At 38.7% G+C, this 22,031-nt stretch overlaps 1 protein-coding gene across 4 annotated transcripts in view; it reads left to right on the forward strand.

Moving 5' to 3' along the window:
- LOC126366220 (proton channel OtopLc-like) overlaps nt 1-22,031 on the forward strand; it is a 136,704-nt gene that overhangs the window by 66,190 nt on the left and 48,483 nt on the right. The window contains exon 1 of one of the 4 annotated variants that reach the window (XM_050009252.1): nt 6,501-6,740. The exons of the other annotated variants lie outside the window; for them this stretch is intronic. Coding sequence (XP_049865209.1) covers nt 6,652-6,740 — 89 coding nt within the window. The 5' untranslated portion in view covers nt 6,501-6,651. Of the gene's footprint in view, nt 1-6,500; nt 6,741-22,031 lie in introns of those variants that run through there. 4 annotated transcript variants of the gene reach the window in all.

Below are 22,031 nucleotides of genomic sequence, written 5' to 3' on the forward strand. Positions count from 1 at the left end.
CACGGAATCATCTTACTTTTTCAGACAATAAGGTGATTCAAGCCTGAAAAGTCCTTACCAAATAAAGGACAATCTCACAAAGTGGTTTCAACAATGTCCCTATCGGGAATCGAACCCGGACCTCCAGATCGTGAGCCTAACGCTCTACAATACTATAACCCAGTACAATAATATAAACACGTTACTTAACTAACGTGTCAGTTTATTTGTGATTTATGGACAGTTTTACAAACTTATGATTTCACTTGTGATTTATAAGGTGATCCTTAAGTGAAAGGACTTACGGTTGATTGTAATGATGACGGTTTGTGTGTGGGGGGTGGACAGCACGAGACGGCGCGTCGCCTCAGCTCTGCCGGCTGTTCGGCTCTTCGTGTGTGTGGACTGAAGGTGTAGTAGATGGTGAGAGGTCGAGGATTCTACTGACCTATACAGAGTGTTAGTGACATTGTAACGAAAACTTTGAGGGATGATTCAGGCCATGATTCTGAGTTGATATCAAGTGGAATTTTCCGTCGCAAAAGTATGGAAGGGAAAATAATTAAAAAGACACAATTTTTTTTATTATTTTTTTTTTCCGACAGGAAATTCCACTTAATATCAACTCAGAATCATGGTCTGAATCGGTCGTCCCCCTCAGTATTCGTTACGATGTCACTAGCACCCTGTATAACCGGGTGAGAGCCTTCAGCGCTCCCCATATATTCGGCCAAGTACTTAATGCCATCTGCGGCAAATATACAATAAAACACGTCAAAAAGAGGATTCCACTGCCAAGTGCAAAACACCAGTTTATTTCATGTCACTATTTAACTATGTTTTTATAATTGTTAAAATACACTTTCGCGGGAGGCGTCGGCCATTCAATTCAATACAATATTGCCATGTAAAAAATATTATTAATTATTTTATACTTGTGTTGCCAGCAACACCGGCGAATTGTCTGAACAAAAACATTACAACTAATATACGAATATATATCCAACCACAGTTCGGACTCACAATATACAATCTCGTACGGTCACGAGTATATGTATACACTTTGCAACCAAGTCATATTAACTTTTTTGACAATTTAAACCGTGAGCCTCATTAAATGTCAAATATGATAGTGCGACAGGGTTCTAAAGTGGCTACATGATATTGCTCATGACTGTACTTACCGTGTGTCGCCTTACCGTGTAAGTGCGAGCGAGATAACGAGTACTGACCAATGTGACTTTATGTCAAATGTCGTGACATTCGAAATAAAGTTAGTTTCATTTCTAATTACCAGCTCCCTAGCATTATCCCGTTTTCACAGGGTCCGCTTATTTAACCTGAAAATTTGACAGGTCCGGATTTTACAGAGCGACTGCCTGTCTAACCTTCCAAGCCGCGAAGGGAAAACCAGCCCAATACAGGTTAGATCACATACCTTCGAAAATGCATTTCTCGGGAATGTGGGTTTCCTTCACCGCGGACACGTGATAATCGTTTAGAATCCAAATATGAATTTCGAAACAAATTCGACGATCATTGATTTAGGCCTGTGCTGGATTCGAACCTGCGACCTCAAAGTAAGAGGCAAGCGTTCTACCACGGCTTTGTTTTCTTTCTAATATGACCGTTTATTTAGTTTAAGACTTCGTATTAAATAATTATGGCTGCAAATTGTTTTCCGATTACTTTAAGACTCTGTCAACATCATTAGGGTGTAAAGACGTGGGTTTAGAACATGAATTTCGTACTTTTCATATTTCTCGGTACTTAAATATAAATACGAAATTCTGTCCTAAGCTCGCCCAATGGAATTTTTTTGAACAAACTTAAAGTCATTAATCCTCTTTATAAAACTTAGCGGCGACAGTTCAGCGTACCTAAGCTAAATAAAATATCGGTCTTAAATCAAATGAACAGACTGTTTGTCGCCCGACGACACGATAACTGTTACTACCCTTACCCGATCAGCTTGCGACAGCAAATACTTCGACGATATCTCTCATTCACGGGTGCCGCAAACTACGGCTCTGCGCGATTATATTTGAAAGAATTAATTGATCCTAGCGGGTCGTCGAAGTATTTGTTGTCGCGAGCTGATCGGGTAAGTAGTAAGAGTGATCGGGTCGTCGGGCCAAACACAGTCTGTTGATTTGATTTAAGATGGATATTTTATTTAGCCCAGTTGGACGGACGCTTGACTCTCACTGTGAGGTCGCTGGTTTCAATCCCAGCACAGGCCAATAATTTTCTAATTCATTTTTGGATCTTAAATTATTAGCACGCGCTCAGCGGCGAAAGAAAACATCGCGAGGAAACACACCTAACCCAAAAACAGGATAACGTTATGGATAAGTATGATGATTAGGGTGACAGCAGGACAAAAATATAATTCATCGCTCAGCGCAAAAGACACAGGAGATATGTCACTCAAATCACGCTATGTTAAAATTACTTCAACTTATTATGTACACATAATTTTATTTTTCGCAAGGCAAATATATTTTTTTTGTATAAAAAAGATTTTGTTGGATGTATTCGTCACATAATTATATACGTCACCTTGCTTCGCGGTTTCAGAGCTTTCAAGGGTAAATTTAAGACTGGTTTCAATAGCGAACTATGCCAAAGAGTACTTACTCTCTACAAAGAGTATTAATTTAAGTACTAACTCTTAAAAGGAAACATATACTCTATGTGGAGTTAAGGAAGTATTTGTGACGTTGAATTTAATAAATAAAAATTGTTTATTTCAGAAATCCATAATAGTCATTACATAATTCCATAGCTTTATCATTCATCATTCCACACATAACCATATTTAAAATAATAATGATATGTTTCATTAAATAAAATTACATTAAATCTAGACTTAGGTACTATATAGTTCATTATAGTAAACACATGTCATCAAGCCACATAATTATAATTACGTAATTAATTATTGTCAGAAAAATATTATAATATAATAATGTTAATTTTTTAAATTTTATTATTTTAAATTAATATTATTTCGTTGGAGAGTAGAAATTTCCTTCTTGTTTAAAAAGTAACAAAAGTAAAAGTTGTTTGTTGTTCTTGTTTAAAGCTTTAACCTTTTTTTAATGAGCATTTCAGCTATTTTAGGTTTTTGGAAAACTTTAGGCCACTGTAAGAGAAGTGTATCAGGCAGGATCGAAGCAAATGGAATTCTATAGTCTCTGCTTACCCCGGTGGGAAATAGGCGTGAGTTTATGTATGTATGTATGTATGTTAGGCCACTGTACATTTTGATCAGATTACGCAAAAATATCGAGGAATTGACACCTTTAATTTCCTATCCAGGCAATGAGTTATAGTGCACTTTATTGAGCGGACTCTCAGGCAATTTGCCGCCGTCCAGGGCGAGACAAATCGCTGCCGGCCACGTGAGCCACTTTATGGTCTGTGGGATCGTAAATATGAATTGACAGTAATCGCATGTGCTGCTAGTGTACCGTCAAACTGACTCCCCGGTGACTGATATATTGCCCACAGACAGTTTAGACCTAAAGATGTGCCTATACACATAGTGGATTTGAGAGCATGAGAATACTTACGCCTATTGCCCACCGGGGTAAGCAGAGACGGATTATGATCCATCTCTAACGGCCTCCGTGGTCCAGTGGTTGGTGCGTTGGGCTCACGATCCGGAGGTCCCGGGTTCAAATCCCGGTGGGGACCCATCACGAAAATGGACTCAGGATTGTAAGAAGCGGGATTTGTTTGCATAATTCCCGCATCTCTGTTTGGCGCGTTCCCGGCTCTGTGTGTGTCGTGAGCCTAAGGTCGGTTCGTAAACGACAGAGAGTTATGTAATTGCATATTTTAACAACAAAGTATATAGAAGTAGATATTATACTATATAGTATCTACAAGCTTGCATAAAGTAGTGTGTCCTGTTGCATAAAGATCCTGATCTTAGTAAGTAGAATTCCGTGTGTCTGCCTACCCCTATAGGAAATAGGTTTGATCTTATGTACGTATGTGTGCTGGATTCGAACCTGCGACGTCAAATTGAAGGCGAGCGTTCTACCAACTGGGTTACCACGGGTCATACATAGACTTGAAATATGTTTCTGAAGGAGGATGGAAATAATAAGTTGCACAGAAAGGACTAAAGAGGAAGTGCTAGTAAGAGTAAGGGAAAGGAGACAAATATTGGGAGTTATCGAGGACAGAAGAGGCAAGATGAGAAGACAATTATAAGACATTATTTAAAAAAAAACATCGTGGAAGGGAAGGTAAGAGTAAATATAGTAGGGAAAGGCAAAAAGAGCTTACATGGAACAATTTAAAGAGAAGGCGAACGTCGTGTCTTAAAAGAAGTCAAAGACGTGCATAGACTAGAATGGAGAATGCTACACCGACAAGATCGTAGCTTTTAAATTAATTAATGATGGTAGGCACATTGATTTTATGATTACGCCAGTTATAAAATATGTCTATAATGTCTCAGTCAATGCTCGAAATAATAACGATTAGATTTGTAATCGGAAACATAATTGAATAAATCACGCGATCAATTACCATACATCACGCTATTGACAAAAGAGTTAGATTAGAATGAGAGTCAGTTACCAGATAGTGTGTGATAAGTGATAATTAATTTATAGGCCGATAATTTCTGATAGGCATCAATGTGATAGGTAGATTCATAGACGGGGGTGTGTCAAGGTGTGTCAAGGTGTGTCAAGGTGTGTCAAGGTGTGTCAAGGTGTGTCAAGGTGTGTGTTTATTGTCATAAACCATCATGAACATCCTGCATACGTCCCACTGCTGGGCGCAGGTGGGGGTAAGGAGCATACTGCACCACGCTTTTGCGGTTGCACGTTGTTTATTGTATACGAGAAAAAATAAAATGTACTTCTTCTATTGTGTGGGTATTGAGGTGGGTTACAAACCTCGTCAACCCTGGTGTCAGGGCTATTATTGAGCCTCCAAAGGTCCTTGACATGGCTCATATAACCGGGTCCAACGGTAAAAAAATGATGTTTCGTAATATGTATACACCTTGAAACCATGCACATTAACTTTTTTGACAAATTAAACAGTAAGTTTCATTAAATTTGAAATATGATAGTGCGACAGGGTTCTAAAGTGGGTACATGATATTGCTCATGACTGTACGCCTTCCTCTACTAACTCTACCATTTACATCCGCATCATAATATTTTTTTGTTTTGGTTTCATTATTTCTCTCTCTCTCTCTTTTTCTCTCTCTTTCTCTGTCTCTGTCCGAGTGTTCGGATGCTTATTGTCATATGATTAGTGTCATTACATTTTCTTTCACACCACAACACTCTTGTCGCACTACAAAAAGAACATACCTAAATCAAATCAACATAACTCAAAGAACTTAACTTTAAAAAAAAACATTTTTTTTCAGATATAGATAAAATAATATTATTTTATTCGGAGAAGCGTTATCCGATTACCTATCGTTTTTTAATCTTTATTTAAAAAGGAATTAAGCAAATAAGTAGTACTTATCTTGCATGATTTTTTTACGAATGTATTTTCCTTATTATGAATAAAAGAATAATACTTATGATTATCGAACTCGTGCGCACGTGATCAATTAGAGTATGTGTATTATATAATAAGCAGTTTATAAACATAATGCTAATACGGGACTCAGGGTCACATCGCCGCGATGCGCGGGCGCAACAATCGACAACATCCTCTCTCTCCCCCATGGCGGACAAGCTTCTACAATCCTACATTTACATTTGTTGCCTAACATCCTACTGTCATGTGCATGCCAATGTTTCTATATTTACAGTAGAAAATAACATAACAGCATCACGCCTGTATCCCCAGCGGGGTAGGCAGAGGTGTATACTCATAACATATGAGTAATAATAGTATACACCTCCTCGCTGGTGGTATCCATTAATCTATCCTCAATTAAAACTCATTATCATCATCATCTCCCTAGCATTATCCAGTTTTTCACAGGGTCCGCTAACCTAACCTGAAGATTTGACAGATCCACTTTTTTACAGAAGCGACTGTCTGTCTGACCTTCCAACCCGCGAAGGAAGAACCAGCCCAATACAGGTTAAGTCACATACCTCTAAAGTTGCATAATATATATATCTGTTATCCATGAAATTAGAAAGTTAAACTTTAAAGGAAAGGTTGTCTTGGATGATAAGGTTAACAGATAAAAGTACTTACTTAATGCTTTTAGGAATCTGCCGTGTCGTACAGGTAAAGAGTTTGAAATTACCTCAAAAGGTCCTATCCACAGGTCCTATCGTTATCAGCTTTATCGTTAGTGAGACGGGCGATCGGAAGACGACAGACGAAGCGTTTCAATTTAATGCCATCAAAAGCTTATTACCAATTTTGTTTGAGAGCCGGTCTCCTGTCGCCCTCATGTTTGCAATAATAAGAGTATGAAATTGCAGCAATCCAACCGGGTATCATCGAGTTAGGCCAGTTAAACCCGCGGTGCGTCGGCGGCAATTCAGTGCTGGCTGCGCCCGCGACGGGAATCCGCGCTCTTTTGCATACCATGCTACTAAACCTAACTACTCATTATTGAACTCATCTGAAAATACTTCCAGACGTTAAAGAGCTCTAGGAAGTAGATTAGTTATAATTAGAAACGTTTTTAACAATGAAAGTGTGAGAAAGTGAAGTTCGATGAAAAGTATTTTGAAGAAGGAAAAGATGAAGATTACAGAGTCTATGGCGACTGATTGTGAGGCGGCTGAAACCGAACCGGAAGATCGGTAATAGACTTTAAATTAAAACATTGTTCATCATCATCAGCCCATTGACGTCCCCACTGCTGGGGCACGGGCCTTCCCTATGGATGGATAGGGAGATCGGGCCTTAAAACATCACGCGGGCCCAGTGCGGATTGATGGTTATTAACGACTGCTAATGCAGCCGGGACCAACGGCTTAACGTGCCTTCCGAAGCACGCAGGAGCTCGAGATGAAAACTTTTTTTTTGTGGTCACCCATCCTATGGCCGGCCTTTGCGAAAGTTGCTAACTTCAACAATCGCATACCGAGCGCGTTTACCGCTGCGCCACCGAGCTCCTCCGCCACCGAGCTCCTCTAAAACATTATTATGTCATGTAAATTAAAAGGGGAGCGCCGGTTCTAACTCCGGTACCGGGCTTACAACTATGAGTTAATAATTTACCTTAAGTGCAGTATTCACTAATACATTTGGCTCGATTTGACGGCGATAAGGCTCACCATCACGTTCAGGATTCTGGATACTTATTATGATCCTGACACATGAAGTTCACTTATCAAAACCTTCATACATGCTGGTCTTCTTCTGTGGTGTGGGTTGTGAGGTGGATTAGAATAGAATAGAATAACTTTATTCCCAAAACAGTGCAGTGCAGTGTAGAGAAGATAAAGATAAGTATACAAATCAAAAATACACTGCCAGGGAAATGGGACTGACTCAGCATGTTGTTGCGAACTCTTAGCAACACTGATATTCTGCCAGTACCTAAGTTACGATTACCAACCCCATCAACCCTGGTGTCAGGGTTACTATTGAACCGCCAAAGGTAACTCATGTAACGACTACTAACTTGCATCAGTAAGTAGTAACCGGGAGTAACGGCTTAACGTGCCTTCCGATTACGGATCATCTTATTTTCGAACAATCGGGTAATGTCCTAAGCAAACTAGGGATCACAAAGTGATTACTATGTTTACCTTCGTAATCCGTGATAATCAACCGTCATATCAACCACCGTGTCGTCAATATCGCTGTATCCATTTGTGCCACTTAATCATAATTAACACGGGATTATCATCTTGAGAGTGTTGCGTTCACGCATTAATTAGGTACCTGAGTGAACGCTGGGAGGACCTTGCTGTTCTAAAGGTGGTATTAATAAACGAATCTCAGCTTCGAGACAGCCCTTGAGATCATGTCAATGTGACAGTTTTATATAAAAACAGGGACTCGAGCATCATCTTGAGGGCAGTCTCAGCTGAGATTGGTTTATTAAAACCACCATAAGACTTAAGTGGTGTCACTGTGTGAAAACAGGAGTAGCTAACTTCGAGCAAAATTGCCTTAAAGCAAGGGTCGTCACAAACCCTATAGCTACACTATAGCTACATTTTCAACTCGAATGGACAGCAATTCTACCTCCAATGTGACCGCGTGTTCAAAACAAAGTTTGGCTTTGCCAATCACATTCGAGCGCACGAGAGAAGAGACTGAGGTCAATTCACAATCCACAATCACAACCCACACGATAAGAAGTAGTCGCTACGACGTCACTAACACCCTGTGTAGATATAGGTACATAATAATTATGTTATCGAAGGATATAAATCGTAATCTACATTAATATTTAGGTTTTTAAATGTCAACTTGCCGAATTTTATATATTATATAGAATATAATATACATACAACATCCCATACCTAATTAAAAATTTCAAAAATACCACTAAAACATAGAGAAAGACGTAAATTGACCATAAGGCCGATCTATTCTGATGCCGTGCGCGTATGAAACGATTGACGAATGTGCAGGAAGAAAGAGAAGTGTGTCAGGATCGAAGCAAATGGAAATCCATAGTATCTGCTTACCCCGGTGGGAAATAGGCGTGAGTTTATGTAAGATGTACTGATAGGATGTGATTAGTCCCGAGTAAGTCATCCCACGTACGTGGGACCGGACACTCGGGACACCACAGTTTATACGTCCTGGAAGAAATTGCTGTTTTGCAATAAGGACGGCAATTGTACTGTAACTGTCCTTAAATGCAATGTTTCTACTGTGTTGTGTGTAATATATAGTTGTGTTTTGATTGGTTGTCTCGCGAATCAATTCTCTGACCTATGGTAAGTAATTCCTGTAGACACCATCTAATTTTATTTTAAGTTATACCTGTCATTTTCTTATCCGGCGAAAATGAAAGGGACCGGTAACAAGCAATTTATGGAACACACGTCAATTTCAAACACAAATCTAAAACAACCCTGTAAAAACCCTGTAAAAAATTTACATTGGCCAATAACCCGACAGAATTAAGTTTTTGCACTAACGACTAATATTCAAACTAATATTCAATAATTTCATAACCGTTACAAACAAAACAATGTAACGGAATGTAACAATGTCCAGAAAGAGTTACGGAAGGGTAAAGGGCCATCCCTGCCCCTTGTTTCTTCACAATTGACCGCCCTAAATACCCGGGGTCAATGACCTTACCGATCTACAATCCACCCGTTGACAGGGGCGGTGCGGCAGTTGTGTTCAAACTTTTTGTTCGCGCGACCCTACTTATAAATATGTAGGTACTTATTACAATTTTATAATGGCAAAAATACTTTTACCAGAAATTCCATTTCACAACCCACACGATGAGAAGAAGAAGAAGAATGGCAAAAAGTTACTAATCGTTACATGAGCCATGTCAGGGGCCTTTGGCGGCTCAATAGTAACCCTGACACCAGGGTTGATGAGGTTGGTACTCCACCTCACAACCCACACGATAGAAGAAGAAGATTCACTCTCTACTCAGTCACTCTATTATCTTTTGTGCAAACTTCTAAATGAAGGAAAGCAATGGCGCTGATTCCTGCAGACACCTAATTTTATTTTAAGTTATACCCGATATTTTCTTACCCGCCGAAAAGGAAAGGGACGGATGATGGATATTAGATGGTGTCTGCAGGAATTAACAGCAATGTCTGACTGAATAAAAATAAAAAATAAAATAAAATACAACGGAATAAAATAAGCAAAGTAAGACGTACCTAAACATTAGCTCTACCAAAAAGCTTCCAGACCAAAGGTTGACAACCACTATTATTTTAATTATAAAATGCACCGGAATGCGTGTATAACACGCGACCCAGTAAAATGAAAACCCTATGAAAGGTGTTTGACGTGCTCTGTTTGTACGAGTTATAATATGACACTTTGCAACCCCTGACACGGGTTTAAGGGTTAATGAGCTTTTATAATCTGCCTGATTGTTTTCGTTTTCAAAGCCATGTCAATTACAATAGCCAGTGATCCGTAATATATATTCGGATTATGCAAAAGATTCGTGCTGAAATATTATCGTATATTGCATAACCTCAACAAAGATGAATTTAATTTACTTAATCTAGAATTTACTAAATAGATTGTTATTGTCTATTTTATATAATGTGTATTTCTGTGTTGACTGTAATGTTTATTACGAATATTTGGTTGTAATATTTTAATGTCGAAATTAAATAAATTGATTAATCTAGAATTTTGAATAGGAATTTTATTTTTATTCCTTGTATTGTAAGGATACCCTTCACAGTTTCTCGGAAGGAGAGATCCATTTTTACGTACATACATAATGTTTTCATAAATAGGTATATTGACTTGCGACTGTCAGTATATTTATTTTTTTAAACAGCTCTCCTGAGTCCTGACCTGACGATGCAGATTATAAATAGCACGAATTTTGATTGATGTATTACTACACACTTACAACGCACTTATAAATACGTTGCGTAGTACATCATCAATGTTATCATTATCGCAAATAATTCAAGTGTTTTATCAAAGATTTATGGTAATTCATGGAAGGTTGAAAGATTAATATTTATTGTGTAATAATAACTATTACGACATAATAAATACCTACCTATTATTATTAGACATACCTATTTACAAGCCTTACGTTAGGCACTTGTATAATTCTTACTTGTTGCTTAGCGCATCTGTGGTCCAGTGGCTGAGCGTTGGACTCACGACCCGGAGGCCCCGGGTTCGAATCCCAGTGGGGACGTCAGAAAAATCACTTTGTGATCCCTAGTTTCGTTAGGACATTGCAGGCCGATCACACGATACAAAGAAGACTTGTTGCTTGTACCTACTATGTAAAACTTAAACAGCTTATACGTCCCACTGTTGGGCACAGGCTTCCCCTCAATTAACCGGAGGGCGTATGGAGCATACTCCACCATGGCCGAATAGCCGGGACCAACAACGGCTTAACGTACCCTCCGAAGCACGGAATGACGGAATCACCTATATACACACACATACATACATCAACTTGCGCCTATTTCCCACCGGAGTAAGCAGATACTATGATTCCATCACTTTACCCACCTTAATCACCTTACTATTCAATCAGGTGATGCTACCTGCAATGTCCTTATCAAATAAAGCCAGTCCCACAAAATTTCGACAATGCCACCATCGGGAATCGAACCCAGACCTCCAGATTGTGGTCCAAACGCTCTAACCACTAGACAACAGAGGCTATTTATTACAAACAGACTGGCCTAAAACGTAATACCTTGTTTTGATTTTAGAGCTTATTCAAGTACATACATAACATACATACATAAATAGCCTATATACGTCCTACTGCTGGGCACAGGCCTCCCCTCAATCAACCGGAGGGGGTACCGGGGGGGTTATTCAAGTACCAACCAATAAAAAAATACCATATCGAGGGTTGAAAGGCAAATGGGTTTAAGCGACATTTTGGGCGAAATTGACTTATATATATATATTCGGAATCAGCGATTTTTTCCGCGTCGACTGATCTTGGTTTCAGGTCAATCAAAGCTACTTTTTGGCGCTTCAACCAATTAGCACTTTGGGTACATTTTTAAAAACCCGTGTTTTAACCGACAAAAAAATGCACAAAATTCTGGGCGGGTGGCATATCAGTCGTATTCCGGGGTATGAGTCGGTCACATAAGCTGTTATGTCTTTTCATTTTCATGATTCGAAGTCTGTTAAAGCGTTTTCCCTAACAGTGTTTTGTTATAGATAAGTCGGTTAAATCATTTGTCCTTAGACGAAACGAAAATAGATTTGGCGCTTAAATCTTTTTGCTTTAATCCAGATTTTATAAATATTGTCGCTTCAACCGTTTTGCCTTCGACAGTTTAAAAGTAAAATTGGCACTTGAACTGTTTTGCCTTTACCGAAAATATTCATTGAATTTGACTTCAGCTATTTATGCTACATTTTTTTAAATTTTTTGTCGTATAAAACAACTATCATTTTCTTTTGAAAGGACTTAAAACGTTTTTCCAAAACAAAAAAGAAATAATGTTAACATTTCAGTCATCGCAATTTTGTATGAAACCTTGTGCCCGCATCACTTCAATATATCAAAATAAGTATGGGCAGGTCCTGGTTGGGCGGTTCACACAGCTAAAAATTACGATTGGGAAGACCGGGAGTGTGCGTGTCATCATGTCACCCAGCCGTATCCGTTGATGGTGACTTCTATTTGTGTCTATCCCAAGTCGTTGTTGTGGTAGACTTTGACGTGGCTAGCGGAACCGAACTTCGAATAGAAGATCTGGTCACATGGCATACAATCAAGCTGGCCAGCCGAGTTTACCGTGTAATTGTAAGAAGGTTTCCGTTGAGTTTTCCGTATTTGGCGTCTTGGACTAAGATTTTCGAGGACTATATCACGCGCTATTCCAGGTTCAGACACACTCATCCCAACTATCAGTTGGCATGTTGAAAGCCACATGGTTGCGCTTGAGTACGTCTTTGTACCGCAGGTATTGTCCACCTTGTTTACAGTTTCTTCTAGACACCTCGAAATAGAAAACCTTTCTGTCATCCATTCGCATGACGTGACCGCACCATCGTAGGTGATGTTTTATGATGAGAGCTTCTATTCCGAATATGCCAGAACGACGTAATACTTCTGTTATTGGAAAACCATCTTGCCGCTTTATGCGAAGGATGGACCTTAGACATTTAAAGTGTTACGTATCAAGTACGCCGCTGAGACTTTGTACACTAATATTTTAAGTTTTCCTGTTATCCGGGCTGGCAACTCCGATGACTTTGGAGTCATTTCATATTTGAGAACCCAAATATTTTAATTTTGAAACTTCCTCCAGCTCAGCGCCCTTTAAAGCAACATTGGAAGAAGCTACATCCCCGGAGCATCCTCTGGATGGTTATTTTAAAAGGGTTTTGCACAAAACTATAAATAATGTGGTGTGTGACTTAATTGAATCGGCCATTCCTCGGCAAGTTTGGTTAACTGACGCATAGATGTGAGACGTGAGAGATCAAAAATGATCTTATTCATTTTAGCCTTAATTTCAATTAAGCTATAAATAACAATTCCACAGAGTATCCCACTTATGCGTGATACAGAAGCGATATATAAAGAAAATAGACTAGAAACCATGGCTCCATGTGTTATGACATAGCCTTGTTTCGCGCCGTAGGTAACGACGAATAGCTCTGAAAAGTTACTTCTAAATCAAACTGTCGTCATCATGTCGTCATGATATTGTCGTATCAGGATAAGTCATAACTTTTCAGGACAATCTGTTTTCTTTAGAGCAATCCACAAGCCGCGTGAAGCCTCACGCAGCACATAACAAAGGCCGATGTTGTTCAAGCCTTTCGGCCTGAATCTGTTTAATAACAAAACCGTACCCCCATATCTCTGTCCGGACAAAATCATCATTGGGTTTCCGGAAGTACCTTTTCTGCATCACGGGATAGAATAACGTTAAGGCTAAAATTTAATATCGATCGCCATCGACTCGCAAAGAGGAAGAAGGCTAAAATCATTCCAGCAGCTGACTCCCATATCTTCAGGATGAGTTTGTATAACCAGTTATTAATGTGTAGGCATATTATACAGTTCAGATGGTATTTTTGATGTGTTGGTATTCGTCATCCTTCTTAGCGCGGTAAGAAGTTCTTCAAAGGTCGGGGGTGCCGCTAGATCTTAAGCGAAACCCCCGACCTTGTTGTAACAAACTCGACCGATATGTTGTAACAAACAAGTCAGTGGTATTACTATTGGGATTTAAGACATCGTTAAAATGTGTCCAAAGCGCTGCTAATAAGTATTTCTGATCAGTGAGGCGTCGGGTCTTTTCCTTGTTGTAGATTGAAACTCTCTTCAAAGTTTGTGGCCGAAAACAGTCTTGACGCTGTCGAAAATCTACCGGAACTGGATTGATAGGAATCAGCATAGAGCTGAATTTCACAAGCTTATTCCACCTGGCATTTGTTTTTGAGACATATGGTGACAGAAAAGCCCGCCTGTAGTTCCCCACGAGCTGACTTTCACGTTAGAACCATCGCACCAATCTTAGTTTTGCGGTCTGTTTTACCAACCAATAACTTCGGTAGAGCAGAGCACAGCTATAAAAATGCTCGGCAAAGGAACACCATCTATTTATTATTATTATCATCTATATTATCTCATCGACAGATGTGTCTGCTGCGATATCCGACGTATCTCGGCTTTAAAAGCATGATCGAGTTCTGTTATTGTTTGTCAATTTCGACGGTATCTTATGGCCAGCTCGAAGTGGAGGTCTTAGGCGCAAATGTAACAGAAATTTTGATCAAACAAGTCGCTGATCTATCCACCCCTGGCCGCCTCTTAATATGAGAGCAATCAGTACTTCACTGCAGTCTGTCCTACTACCGCGTACCATCTAGTAGGAGCCAGTGCTTGGAACTTGCATCCAGCCACGTGGTCTTAAATTTTTCAGTAAATCGGAAACAGGTTGTGATAGTGAGATTAAACTCAGCACAGAGTATAAGCATATTAAGACTTTTTCAAAGCTATTTATTTCTTTTATTGCCCGCATTCAGTTGGTGACAGTCATCTGTCATCCGCCATCATACGCGGTTTACCATATACTTAAAAAGTCGAATTAAGCATGTGTAACAATCTTTATGGTTAAATTCTAGATCCTGTTTCTTATTGAAATCAATTTACTCATTATATCCGCCGTGATTTTTCCTAATATTGTAAGGTACAAATATCTGTAAATGCCTTGCCCGACTAAAATCTATCCCAGGAAAAACGGCTTAAGGACCGACTTTATTTCCGATCTTACTAATATTTGGATTTCATACAATTGAAATTAGTAGCGAATGGTCACTTAAGATATTTTCCTTCATATAACCTTTTATGGAGGTTAAGCTGATTTGCCTTTAGTCTTCTTTTTTTAAGAAGTCGTTTAACTCATTTAGCTTTAGTCAAACTAATAAGTGAGAGGTCTCTTAAAGCATTTTGCTTTTAGCCAATATTTGGCTCTAGTGGATATTAACCGTTTTTCCTTCAACTGTAATTTAGTTCAATTGAGGCATTTTGTATTAAGCGACTTCTAAAATCTATAACTGATGTGTTTTTCGAACCAAATAAATACAGAATTGTGCAACGTTTAATTTAAAATAATTCTTAGCATTTTGAACACTTTTGATTCAGTAGTTTTTTTTATATGAATTTTTTTCGAAAAAATAAAACTTTAAATGGCTCTCCTGTAAAGTTCACAAAATGTCGCTTAAACCCATTTGCCTTTCAACCCTCGCTATATTCCTTTGTTTTGTTGTTTGAACGTTCTAGAAAATAAATGTAACAAAGTTACAGCAATAAAATGTGTAACAAAACTGTGTTATTTGTCACAAAATGTGTAGGACGACGAAACGACACCAAATTCGCAGCAAAACGGGAGATACCCCTTTGAGGACTCTTCCCGACAAACAATTTCTTTCCAACATTTCTTCGCATCGTCGCGACAAATAAGACAGAGGTGTTTTTCAGTATTTCAAAAGAGAAGAGCACGGACCTAACTGTTACTAGAATAGGTACATAAACATAACATGAAACTATTTTCATTATTCAAAAAAGGGCAGTTCGCGCTATTTATTATCTGCATTGTCGGGACTCTTTAAGGGAGCTGTTTAAAGAAATAAATATACTGACGGTCGCAAGTCAATATATTTATGAAAACATTATGTACTTATGTGCGTAAAAATGTATCTCTCCTTCCGAGAAACTTTGAAAGGCATACTTACAATACAAGGAATAAAAATAAAATTGTTGTTCAAAATTCTAGATTAAGTAAATTAAATTCATCTTTTTTGGGGTTATGTATACGTTTTTACAATAAAATACCAGATAATATTTTAAATTTGTCAGAGAACAAATTTAAAGCTCACGTGAAGCTTACTTTATGTAAAAAAGCCTATTATAAGATTAATGATTACCTAAATGATAAAAATGTCTGGTATTGAATATGTTCCTCTAGTTATTAAATAACTTGTAATGTACCCTCATTGATTTAAAAGATGTGTTGCTGTTGCAGTTTCTTGTCATTTCTTCTCCTCAGCCATAACACCTTGCGAAATGACGTAAATTCAAAAATGTTACATTGACCTTCAACAAGTTTATCCATGATAATTACGTTGAATAAATGATTCTGATTCTGATACAGCATATAATATACGTCCCACTACTGGGCACAGACCTCCCCTCAATGAACCGTAGGCGGTATGGAGCATACTCCACCACGCTGCTCCACTGCGGGTTAGTACTGCCCGCCGAGGCACGGAATCATCTTACTGCTTCAGACAATGAGGAGATTCAAGCCTGCAATTTCCTCTTCAAACAAAGAACAGTCTCACAAAGTAATTCCGATAATGTCTCCATCGGGAATCGAACCGGATCTCCAGATCGTGAGGAGCCTGTTACAGTTCGTCTAGATTAGGTATCTATCGAGACGTAACGTTGTGTTTTTTTTGCACTACCCATTTGTCCGGCCAAGTAGTTAATGCCATATGAGGTAAATCTATAATAATGACTCAGTCACCTCAACGCGGAGGAAGCAAGAGAAGTGTGTCAGGATCGAAGCATATGGAATTCCACACTCTTTGCTTACATCATGTCTAACCTGAAGAGTTGATAGGGCTGGTTTTTTACAGAAGCGACTGCCTGTCTGACTTTCTAACCCGAGAAGGGAAAACCAGTCCAATACCGAAAGTCATTTCTCGGGAATGCGGGTTTCTTTACGATGAGTGATGACATTCGAAATCATTGGTTTAGGCCCGAGCTGACTTAGAACCTGCGACCTCACAAGCTTCCTCCCAACTGGGCTACCACGCCTTTTCAATTGTTTTTTCTGTAGCCTAATAATTAATGTCCCACTGCTGGGCAAAGGCCTCCACCTTCCCTTTTCAACCCTCCCTGTCTTGGGCATCATTCTGCCAATTGTGCCGGAAGGCGTCCAACTCGTCTCTCCACCGTCGTCGTGGTCTGCCTCGACGTCGACGAGTAACGTCCATCGAAAACAGGCAGGACAAAGAAGTAGAAAGACGCATTCAAAATGTCGGGAAGAGTTTCTGGTCCATGAAGGAGCTAATGAAAGGAGACCTCCCGATATGTCTCAAGCGGAAACTCATTGACATGTGCATATTGTCCATCCTCACCTATGGTGCTTTTTCCATAGCACATAAAAAAAAACTTATTTACCTACTCTATCAGACAGCCTCCGTGGTCTAGTGGTTAGAGCGTTAGGCTCACGATCTGGAGGTCCGGGTTCAATTCCCGATGGGGACATTGTCGAAATCACTTTGTGAGACTGTCCTTTGTTTGGTAAGGACTTTTCAGGCTTGAATCACCTGATTGTCCGAAAAAGTAAGATGATTCCATGCTTCGGTGGGCACGTTAAGCCATTGGTCCCGGCTATTAGCCGTAAAAACACCTCCACCAACCCGCAGTGGAGCAGCGTGGTGGAGTATGCTCCATACCCCCTCCGGTTGATTGAGGGGAGGCCTGTGCCCAGCAGTGGGACGTATATAGGCAGTTTATGTACCTACTCTATCTCGCCTCCGCTCTATGCGAGACAGCGCGATCTACAACCTTCCACAACGTAGGAAATATGAGTTGTTTACACATATCTCGATGCTTGTATATCGTCCGATGTGATTGCAATGTTATTGTTTTGTCCAGACAGCAAATAGAAGGCGGGCTCGCTAGCTCCTGCCGCGTTTAGATTCAGTTGTTATAATCTGTTTTAAGTTCAAACGGAACTCTATTATACGAAGTTTATTTTCAGTCTAACAGAAAGCTCGGTGAGGCGAATTGTAGTTCATCTTCCGATGGATGTACCTATGACTATCCCAATTAGAATTGGGAGAAGGAGAACTTCTTCTTCTATCGTGTGGGTTGTGAGGTGGATTACCAACCTCATCAACCCTGGTGTCAGGGTTATTATTGAGCCGCCAAACGCCCCTGACATGGCTCATGTAACGACTATTTACTAATGTATATGTGTGTCGTAGATTTTACCTAAATAAACTTTTTTATTATTATTATTATTTTATTAATAACCGGGACCAACGGCCTACCTTCCGAAGCACGGATCATCTTACTTTCGGAGTAAGGAGTGATTACATGAGCCATGTCAGGGGCTTTTGGCGGCTCAACAATAACTCTGAAACCAGGGTTAATGGGGTTGGTAATTCACCTCACAACCGATAGAAGAAGACTTTCGGACAATCAGGTGATCAGCCTACCCCAATTGGGATATGCTAGTAAGTTATGTTGTGATATTTTCAGTCTATTGAATTCAGTGAACAAGATAATCGAGCGAATAAATGAATACAAAAAATCTTAGAGATACGAATTGTTGCGGGGCGGAGTTACCATTCTATACAAAGCACCTCTTTTTCCTGTCTATGGTATCTGTACGGTCACGAGCATTAATATGTATACACTTTGGTACCATGTCACGTTAACTTTTTTGACAAATTGAACTGTAAGTCTCACTAAATGTCAAATATGTTAGTGCGACAGAGTCCTAAAGTGGGTACATTATATTCATTCATCATGACTGTACCACAAGAGCTTAATACTGCAGGAATTGTACGAGAAAAACCGTGCCAAATTACGTTTAACGTGAAAGTAGTCTGTAGTAGACGGCCATTGATCAGGCGGCGTCAGTGCCAACGAAAGGGAGTGTACGATCCACGTTGTACTCTCAGACGTTCTGGCGCGCACACTTCCCACTCTAAAAACACACTTCTCCAACCGTCATTTGGATGAAATCTCTTCTCGATTTCAAGGGTACTTAGGACGGTTTGTTTCTGTGTTGGTGGTAGTATAGTACACAAACGTACGATCTAGTTTTCAGTCTAGTCATAGTAGCGAGTAGATTAGGTTTCGTTGAGTTATAGCGCCGATTTATATTCTTTTATTGCACGATGGTGTAGTTTCCGAGGGCAAAAATAAATTGTGAACTTCTGATTAATAATACTAAATAAAGACAGGTCTAAAACTGTCATGAAACGTTTTCTTTTTTATATTTAACTTATTTATGGATTTTTATAAAGAAATATGTAATAATAAGTGCGACATTTTGTCACTTTTCTATGACGTCACAGGTTGCTTTTTCATACAAATTTCCTACGGGATTTGTATAGCGTCAACACACGGAATTAATAGTAATTTCGTGCTTAGTAAATACAACATTAAAAGTTTTACATAAAGTTCAATTTGTTAAATAAGTTTACACGTGACCTATTATGTAAAAGTAATTGTTATGACATTATTTGTTTATTTATTGACTATTGATTTTATTTTAATGTAATGTTTTGAAATGTAATGTTTAATTTGTAATACAATGGGTGTAATACAATTTGTAATAAAATCAATAGTCAATAAATAAACAAATAATAATAACGCGTAAGTTTATGAATGTGTTTATGTGTAAGTTTATATATCTACGTATGTACAAGTATGTAGAAACAAAACGAAAGGGCACATTTTACCGGTGTTCAGATAATTGCACCTTTATGCTCAGGCGCGTAATTACGTGAAATTCCGGGTCTAATGAGAGAGCCCATTAGACCGCGGTTTGTGTTACCACCGCTATCCGCAGTTGTAACTAGCATTTATGCCTGTTTTAATAATATCTGTAGGTTTATCAGAGAACTTAAATAAAGGCGGCATGCATTAAGTCTGATGAGAGCGAATGAAGCGAAAGTGGTGTATCAGCATCGTGGTGAGTGGAATTCGGTATCTGCCTACCCCAACGGGAAATAGGTATGATCTTATTTATGTATTTACGTAAGTATTTTCATAAAAAATGTAGGGTTTGGAGTTAAAACTGATATTAGGCAGCTAAATTACTCAATTGTATAACAATATTGGCCCCGATTCCTGCAGACACTGCCTAATTTTATTTTAAGTTATATCCGTCATTTTCATATCCGTCGAAAAGGAAAGGGACGGATGATTCACAGCTCTTAATTTTAGGAAGAATGAGTAAATTAATGTGTCGGGTTAGTAGTTTTAGGCGGATGAGACGTTCGTTATGTAAAAATTGACGATTCAAAGTGTAACTATGTTACCTACTGGATAAAGATATTTATGAATTTGAATAAAGAAAGCTGAAAGGCCTTTATGCTTTTATACTACATTGGAGAAAAAAAAAACCACTTTTAGTGGCTTATCTTCCCGGGCATGTCGTGAAAACAGACGGAAGGATTGTGTTCTTCGTCAGTACTTCATTTTAGAAGTAGCTGAATATATTATATTAAAACTTGCTAGACTTTTTAATTCTAACTAATGAACCGAACAAAGACAAACGGTTGCAAGAAATTTTCTGATTTATGTACAGTCATGAGCAATATAATGTACCCACTTTAGGACTCTGTCGCACTAACATATTTGACATTTAGTGAGACTTACAGTTCAATTTGTCAAAAAAGTGAATGTGACATGGTACCAAAGTGTATACATATTATTGCTCGTGACAGTATGTATGTTATTGTATGGCACTTTATAAAAGAAACAGTCGAATACAGTATTCCCTTGGCTACGTGTAGCTCGTGTGAGATGGTCCGTGTCGTCGGAATTCAATCAGCTGGTAGCATCAAAGGTTTAAATCCGACGGGCAATCGATAGAAAATGAAGTTACGACGCTTTGAAGTCCGCTATTAACGTTGTATTGAATATTTATATATACACAGTTGCTTTATTTTACGGTTTTAAAGACTACGCACTTGCCTTTTTGAAAATATCCTAAAACGTATCTAGAATGAACATTTTATTCACAATTAAAGCAATAAATTCTGACATATAGTTTAGAAGTTAGGTGGGAACAGACGTGCATACACACACATGCATATATAGCAGTCAAATACATAACCCTCGCTTTTGCTTCGTCGCAGTCTGGTCATAAACTGCACACACAAACAGAATAGGTACAAGGTAAAACTAAAAAGCGAGTATATAAAGCGAGTTTATGCAGCTTTTTCCTGGTTGTTCAACGGCTGTAAAAGTAACACATTACGTATTATGGCCTATCAATCGCTTCTTTCGACCCAAGGCGGTAAGCACTATCAGGTAGCTATGATTAGCTGAGATAAATAGGTTGGTGTATATTGATTTTGTTCATAAACTTCAGTACCATAAGTTCGAATAAGCGTAGCAGTGAAACAGTCACGGGACCCAAACAAAATCTGTTTAGCGACCAGTTGGTTGGTTATTACAAGCACACAATACAACGCATACGTAGAACTGCGCTTAATCCCGTGATCTGTGCAACGTCGAGCATTGAGCTGATTAAAATAAACGTTTCATGTAATCCCGCGCAAGCGGATGGGAGACGAGACCGGAAATCGAACGCCGCCATATTGGATGCGGAAATGGCGTCGTCGACCGGCTTCGAAATTTGATTTGCGCGGCAATGGCTGTGGCTGTTCATCCAATAATCTTATTAAGTTTTTTAAAAAGGCATACCTAAATCGAGTAATCGAGTTATTCTATCAGTTCGGTATGAAAGCAGTGAAAGTGGAACAGGATTTATTTAACCTTCTAATGAATAGAGATTGCTTTTATAAAGGCTTTTACGCTTCAACTATTTTGTCAGATTTTTAATACACCTATTTAACGAAAGTTTCCCGAACTATTTGAACTTAATGAACAAAGCTTGTCATTTGCAGTAATCGCTTAAAGATAGTTAAGATAATTAATCAGATTTCTTAGAGGCAATAAAAGGGCGAACTGTCAGAGAAAATAATAACTTTGTAACTCTTGTAAGTTCTAAGTTGGTAACTTCATAGAAGTTGTCGTTAAAAGCAAGGCCAAATGGTGCGTTGTAAGTTCATTACGACGTCGCAAAAACGAAAAAAAATGTAGCATTTTGTTGTTTTATTAACAAGTTCAAAATTAACCTAACGAAATGACTTATGAACAAATGTTATTATAATTTGAAAGGAATATTTTGAACATA

The sequence above is a fragment of the Pectinophora gossypiella genome, chromosome 4 (assembly GCF_024362695.1).
Source record: "Pectinophora gossypiella chromosome 4, ilPecGoss1.1, whole genome shotgun sequence".
Classification (NCBI taxonomy): domain Eukaryota; kingdom Metazoa; phylum Arthropoda; class Insecta; order Lepidoptera; family Gelechiidae; genus Pectinophora; species Pectinophora gossypiella.